General features: G+C 52.0%; 1 protein-coding gene across 1 annotated transcript in view; it reads right to left on the bottom strand.

The window, feature by feature from the left end:
• The window catches only part of MMP25 (matrix metallopeptidase 25), a 62,224-nt gene extending 60,220 nt beyond the window's left edge, over window positions 1-2,004 (bottom strand). The window contains 1 exon segment of the mRNA XM_008063927.2: window positions 1,910-2,004. Within this exon segment, the coding sequence (XP_008062118.2) occupies window positions 1,910-2,004 (95 nt within the window).
• Between the last annotated feature and the right edge of the window lie 5,200 nt (window positions 2,005-7,204).

The raw sequence follows: 7,204 nt of genomic DNA, 5'->3' as shown, positions 1-7,204 counted from the left end.
AAGCTGGAGCGCCTGCCCCGTGCTTGGAGTGGGTGGGCGGGACGGGTGGCCGGGGAGAGAAGGCTTGGGGACCCGCAGAACCGCCCCTCCCGCACCGAGAGCGTAATGCTAGCGGGCTGGGCAGGTGGAGGAGGGTGGCTCGGGGGCTTCCTGGAGAGGGGCTGAGTGAGTGCTTACAGTGGGGAGCGCGAGGACATCGCATCTGTATCTCAGACAAAATAAACAGCCAGCAGGATGAGCCAGCTGCAGAGGAGCCAGCTGCAGAGGCAAAGGAAACCACTGAGATCCTGTCTCAGTCTGCTAAGGCTGCCTTAACAGAATGTATTCTGGGTGGCTTAAACAGAAATTTATTTTCTTGTCAGGTGTGGTGGTTCACGTTTGTAATCCCATCACTTTGGGAGACCGAGGCCAGAGGATCCGTTGAGCCCAGGAGGTCGAGGCTATAGTGCGCTCTGACCGTGCCGCTGCACTCCAACCTGGGAGAGAGAGCAGGACCCTGTCTTGAAAATGAATAGCAGGGTGAGGTGGCTCATGTCTGTAATCCCAGCACTTTGGGAGGTGGAAGCTGAAGGATTGCTTGAGCCCAGGAGTTTGAGACCAGCTTAGGCAACACAGTAAGACCTTGTGTCTACAAAAAAATCAAAACATTAGCCGGGCGTGGTGGCATATGCCTGTAGTTCCAGTTACTCGGGAGCTGAGGCAGAAGGATCACCTGAGCCCAGGAGGTAGAGGCTGCAGTGACCTGTGATCTGTGCCAGTGCACTCCAGCCTGGGTGAGAGTGAGACCCTCAACTCAAAAACAAACAAACAAAAATAAATTTTAAAAACTTTCAGTCATGGCTGGGCCATTGGGCCATTGCTAGGCCATTGCCAGGCCACTGTGGCCATTTCCTCACTAGACTCTGATGTGGTCATGTGTTTTGAGCTATGGCCTGGCCACGTTTTCTGGCTCTGGCCCCCTCCCCTACCTTGGGGAGGTGACTCTCCTCTGTCTCTCTAATTTACTTTCTAAATAAACGATATTTTCTAATCTAGATAATAATAATCATAAATAAAACTTTTAAACCAAGAAATGTATTTTCTCACAGTTCTGGAAGTTGGAAGATCAAGATCAAGGTGCTGGGAGGGTTGGTTTCTCCGGAGGCCTCTCTGCTGGGCCACCCTCTTGCAGTCTTCTCCTGTGGTCGTCCCCCTGTGGGCACACACCCCTGGTGTCTTCCTCTTATGAGGATGCCTATCACCAGACTCGCCCCACAAACCTCATTTTGACTTATTCATCTCCTTACAGGCTCTGTCTCCAGCCACAGTCACCTTCTGAGGTACGGGGTGGGGGGAGGTTAGAACCTCAACATACAAATTTTGACAGGACTCAGTTCCTTCTGGAACAGATCTCATGTCATCAGATGAGCAAAATGGATAAGGCTGTCGATGCCAAGTATTGGTCAGGTGTGGCCCAGATGAAACTCACGCTCTGCAGATAGGAGTATGTTTTGTGGTCGCCCTGGGATGGGGTCAACCCTCTGCCCAAACCTTGGTTCAGCTTGAGGTTGATGAGGCCACAGGGGAATCGGAAGAGTTTGAGTACTCCATAATGAGGCTGTCTAGGGGGGCGTAGGGTGGCTCCCTAGCAGGTCTGAAGAGAGCAAGGAGGGGATTTTACTGCAATTAGGGGCTGAGGCTGGGGTGAGGGTCCCCCTAGACTGGCCAGGGCCTTCCTGATTGAAATTTCTCTCCAGTGGGAGGGAGGCCATCTCAGGGCCTTCCTATCGACTTGCCCAGATTTGGGCACAAGGGGAAGAGGCAGGCGGGGTCTTGGAGGCTGTTCACAGGCAAGCATAAAAAAGGAGTCAGTCTCCTTATTACAACGTGTGAATGAAAACCCATGCTGTGTTAACCAGTTTGGCAATACTGAGTGAAGCTGAAGGGCTTAGCTTCTGTGATGGAGATGGCTACAAGTCCTTCAATCTTGTTGCAAGGCAGAATCTTTTCATTGTTGTTGTCCATTGTTGTTATCTATCTCACTCTATCTCAGGCTGGAGTGCTCTGGTGCAATCACAGTTCACCACAACCTTGACCTCCTGGGGCTCAGGTGATCCAAATACCTGAGACTACAGGCACACACCACCGCCCCTGGCTAATTTAAAACCAAAAAAAATGTATGGAGACAGGCGCTCACTCTGCTACCTATGCTGGTCTTGAACTCCTGGCCTCAAGCAATCCTCTGGCCTTGGCCTCAGCTGGTATCTTTGAACGAGAAAGTAAAGGGAGACTGGAAAGGGGAAGGTCACGTGACAATGAAGGTCGAGCTTGCAATGCTGTGGCTGTAGGCCCAAGAGCTCCAAGGGCCACCCACAGTCACCAGAAGCCAGAAGGAGCGGAGGGCATTTGCACTTGGAGCCTCCAGAAGGAACCGACCATGACTGCCGACTTCGGGCCTCCCAAACTGAGAGATGATACATTTTGTTGTGCAAGCCTGGTTTGTGGTATTCTGTTACATCAGCTCCAGGAAACTGATGCCTACCTCGGTAAAGTTGGTTTGATTATGGTTTTTGTTTTGTTTTTTGAAGTCAGGGATCTTGCTGTATTGTCCAGGCGGGTCTCAAACTCCTGGGTTCAAGTGATTCTCCCACCTCGGCCTCCCAAAGTCTAGGATTACAGGTGTTGAGCCACCATGCCTGGCTTTGTTTTTTAAACTGGGAGAACACTTGGAAACATAAAGTTACAAGAAAAAAGCAAGTTGCAAGCCGGGTGTGGTGGCTCATGCCTGTAATCCCAGCACTTTGGGAGATGGAGGTGAGAGGATTGCCTGAGTCCAGGGATTCAAGACCAGCCTGGGCAACTTGGCGCGACCATGTCTTTACAATAAATTTAAAAATTAGGCAGGTGTGGTGGCTCACACCTGTGTTTCCAACTACTTGGACGGCTGTGATGGCAAGATCAACTGAGCCCAGTAGGTCAAGACTGTGGTGGCTGTGAGCGTACCACTGCGCTCCAGCCTGGATGACAGAGTGAGACTCCAACTCAAAGAAAAAAAAAAAAGCAAGTTGCAAAACAGTGCATGCAGTGTGAAATATTTTGTATAAAGGTTTTCAGTGTTCCATACAATACGACTTATTTTTCACAGACCTCATATACATATGTCATAAAAGCCCCCAGGGACCTTAGTCTGGAACCAAGCCATTCTGCTGTGGAGGAACAGGGAGAGCAGCAGGTGTTCTGCTAGCCTCTGGGTGTCCAGCATAGACTACCCAAGGCATTGTGAGATCTGGGAAGGCTTCTCCAGGGAGGAGACCCCTCACCTCAACCCTCAGTCAAGACTTGGAAGCCAAGCAGCTCACCAGGTGGGTGGAAGGGTGGCAGGGGGCATTCCAAGTTGAGCGTACGGGCATCTGGCCTGCTTGTGGCCAGGCTGGAGAGCGGTGAGGGCTGAGTGAGTGTCCCTTTCTTCTTGTCCAGATATGTCCCAGCCTCCCCAGGGCTTCCTGGGGGTCACTCTGTCCCTCCTAGCCATCTTTCTCTTGGGATCAATAGAGAGGCTTAGAGAGAGGGTAGGGCTGGGGGCCTTCAAGTACCCAGTGGCCAGGATCCTTAGGTCTGGTAGGGAGATGGAAGCCAGGACTCCTAAGTTCATAGGCGTCTAGGGACCAGATTAAAATCTCTAAAGCCAAGTGTGGTCACTCACACCTGTAATTCTAGCTACTTGGGAGGCTGAGGTAGGAGGATCACTTGAGGCTGTGAGATCAAGAGCCTGAACAACATAGTAAGACACTGTCTCTAAAAAATTTGGGGGACGGTTCAGCCTATAATCCCAGCACTTTGGGAGGCCAAAGCAAGAGGATTGCCTGAGCCTGGGGGTTTGAGACCTGCCTGGGCAACTTGGTGAGACCTCGTCTCTACAATAAATCACAAAAAGCTAGCTGGACATGGTGGCATGCATCTGTAGTTCCAGCTACTTGCAAGGCTGAGGTGGAAGGATTGCCTAAGCCCAGCAAGTCAAGGCCACAGTGGCCTTGAGCATGCCACTGCACTCCAGCTTGGGTTGACAAGAGTGAGACCCCAACTAAAAAAAAATTTTTTTTGGAAAAATCATCCAGACATGGTGGCTAATAATAATCCCAGCTACTTGGGAGGTTGAAGCAGGAGGATCACTTGAGCCCAGGAGTTGAAGTCTGCAGTGAGCTATGATTGTGCTACTGCACTCCAACCTGGGTGATAGAGCCAGACCCCGTTTAAACTAATGAATTAATTAAAATGCTTAAATGTCCAAAGAGTGACAGGGCTGAGAGCCAGGGAAGCTGGGACGAGGGGTCTGCTGATAAATGACTTGGCCTCCTGAGCTGGTTTTCTCATCTGTGAATGGTGTGATCTCACAGCAACCCTCATCTGTGAATGGTGTGACCTCACAGGGTTGCTGTGAAGATGAAATACAATGTGACATGCAGGTGAGTCACCTCTGGCCACGCAGAGGATCACCAGTGAGGACTAAGTGCTGGCTCCACACCCTCATTTCACCTTTGCTCCCCCATAAGCTAGGAACTGTTAACACCCCCATTTTACAGATGGGGGAACCGAGGGCTGCAGAGATTAATCAGCTGAATGGCCCATTGCACACATCTGGCAAGTGGCCACACTGGATCTTGGACTGAAACCCAGTGATGCCAGTACCCATAAGCCAAGCTCCTTTGTTGTGTGGTTTTATTGGATCGTTTGGGTTTATAGGTCTACACTCCCTCCCACGTCCTGCATGGACTGTGACCTTCCTGAGAGTAGGCCATGACCACCTCACCCCCAGATGAGCCTAGCCCCCTGCCTGGCAGAGGGAGCTCAGAGAGGGTGTGTGAGTGTGGTGTGGCAGAGCCCAGGGTGACTGGCATGTGGCAGGGACACTGAGCTTATATTTAGGGGTCCAGTGGCAGCATCCAGGGGAGACTGGGATGTCTTCAACTCTTCAGCATTGGCCTGGCTGCCCCTGCAAGAACTGTGGGAGAAAATGCAACCCTGCCGAGCAGAGTGGCTCTAAGATGAGGCTCCCTTACCCTGCTATCTGCTGGCAAGGAGGCCCGTCCCAGCCCCAGGACCTAGCAGTCCCATCCCCTAAACCATCCCACCAGGGAGCCCTTTCTCCCCTCTTCCCACAAGCCAGGAGTCCCAGCTCCCACCCTCCTCCTCTTTTTCTAGAACCCAGGCCAGGAGGCCCCCAGTCCCCCAAGACTCAGGAGTCCTGACCCCCTGCCAAGGTGTATGGACCCAACTGATACTGGCCAGCAAAAGCCACTAACTGGCAACCTTTTCCAGTTTCACATGCAGTGATGCCACAGGGGTAGCTTGAAATCAGCCAAGGAGGGAGCATTTACACCACGGAAATTAACAAATGCAGCACACCAGGGTTTTTGTTTGCTTGTTTGTTTTAACGTTTTTAATTTTTTTTATTTTAAAATTGTGGGGTACATGTCAGGGTTAAGTATACAGATATTCACTGTGCAGGTACCCTTGTTGATGAGGTGTGCCCCTTCTTCCCCAGGCAGATTTCCACTACTGCCAATCCCACCTCCCTGCCCTCCCTCCCCTCCACAGTGGTTTTTGTTTGTTTTAACCAGAAAGCCTGTTGCTAAGTATTTCCGAGGACATCACTGCTCCCAACCCTCTGTGTATCCTGCTCTCTGGGCCAGGGGCCCCTGCCACAAGGCCCAGGAAACCTCACAACAAGACACAAGGCCTCAGCGGGGGCATCACCACTGCCCAAACTGTCCTGGGCCCGGACCCAGCCCCTGCCTGGATCTCCCCCTCTCCACACCATGGCTCTGTCCCAGGCTGGCGTGTGGTGCCCAGCTCTGCACAACTCAGAACTGAGAACCCCTGGTGTGGAAATACATGGACTCAGCTGTGGCTACGGGCAGGGCACGTTAGCCATGTGGGCTGCAAGACCCTCGTCTGCAGCATGGACATCAGTCAAGAGCAGGACCCTAGAGTCACTCTGCTGCTTCATTCAGGTTCTGCCCGTGGTGTAGCTGAGCCTGTACTACAAAAATCACAAGAGGTTTGTCTTCTTTTCTTTCCTTTTTCTCCCTGCCTGCTTGCCTGAAGGTAGTCATTTCAGTAAAGACTAGTAATTGATTATCTTCATACCTAGCCCCCATGCTGTCCACAAGACTGATGAAAGTGTTGTTCTCTCAAAGAACAAGGCAGACCTCCTCGGTGGCATCCAGGGGATTGATCTGCCGAGGGTCAAGGTTCGCAGGCAGCTCTGATCATGGAGCCCTCAGCTCCCCCATGCCTACCCTGCTCAAAAAAGTCCTTGGGTATGTTCAAATGTCACTGGGATTTGAGAGTCTGCCTCTCCTGCCCTCACGCTTTGGCCAAATCAAATAACCCTTTCTCTGCTCCTTTTTAAATTATTTATTTATTTATTTATTTTTGAGCTGGAGTCTCATTCTGTCGCCCAGGCTGGAGTGCAGTGGCACGCTCACAGCCCCCGCAGCCTCGACCTGCTGGGCTCAGGCGATCCTTCCGCCTCAGCCTTCCAAGTAGCTGGAACTACAGGCACGAGCCACTATGCCTAGTTTATTTATTTATTTATTTATTGTAGAGATGAGGTCTCATCTAGTTGCCCAGGTTGGTCTGGAACCCGTGGGCTCAGGCAATCCTCTCACCTCGGCCTCCCAAAGTGCTGGAATTAAAGGCATAACCCACTGCGCCCAGACTCCTTTCTCTGCTCCTAAGTGCTGATGTGTGAGTGTTTGGCTCTCTGGGCATCAGGTACTCGAACCCAACTTGGGGGATTCTATGACAATGGGACCCCAAGCAAAGCAGATAACCTCCCTGAGCTTCAGCTTCCTCATCCGTAAAATGGGGATGATAGTAAGTCCTGCTTCCCTAGGCTGTCATGAGAGTGAACGAGTTATGCCTAGAAAAGCGCTTACTCAAAGAGTGCTTAATGCGTGTGGGATTTTTTGTTATTGTGGCCGTCAGTCATTTCTTATCCCACAGGGAAGGGCGGTTGGGAGGGGAAGGAAGTTGACGCCTGTGCTCCGTGTGGGATCTGCACACAGTGGGTGCCCAGTTCCCTGGCCGGGTGGTCCTTTCCCACCGAAGTAAGATGTGCCAGTGTCCTGACCCGGGTGGGGGCGGATTTCTCTTGGCCGCGCCTGGTCATTCCGGCCGCCAGGGGGCGTCCCGCCCCTTCCGTGGCCCCGCCCCTTCACCT

The sequence above is a fragment of the Carlito syrichta genome, unplaced genomic scaffold (genome assembly GCF_000164805.1).
Source record: "Carlito syrichta isolate Samal-C Ts95f unplaced genomic scaffold, Tarsius_syrichta-2.0.1 Scaffold307141, whole genome shotgun sequence".
In the NCBI taxonomy this organism is placed as follows: Eukaryota; Metazoa; Chordata; class Mammalia; order Primates; family Tarsiidae; genus Carlito; species Carlito syrichta.
This window is presented reverse-complemented; position numbering and strand designations above follow the sequence as displayed.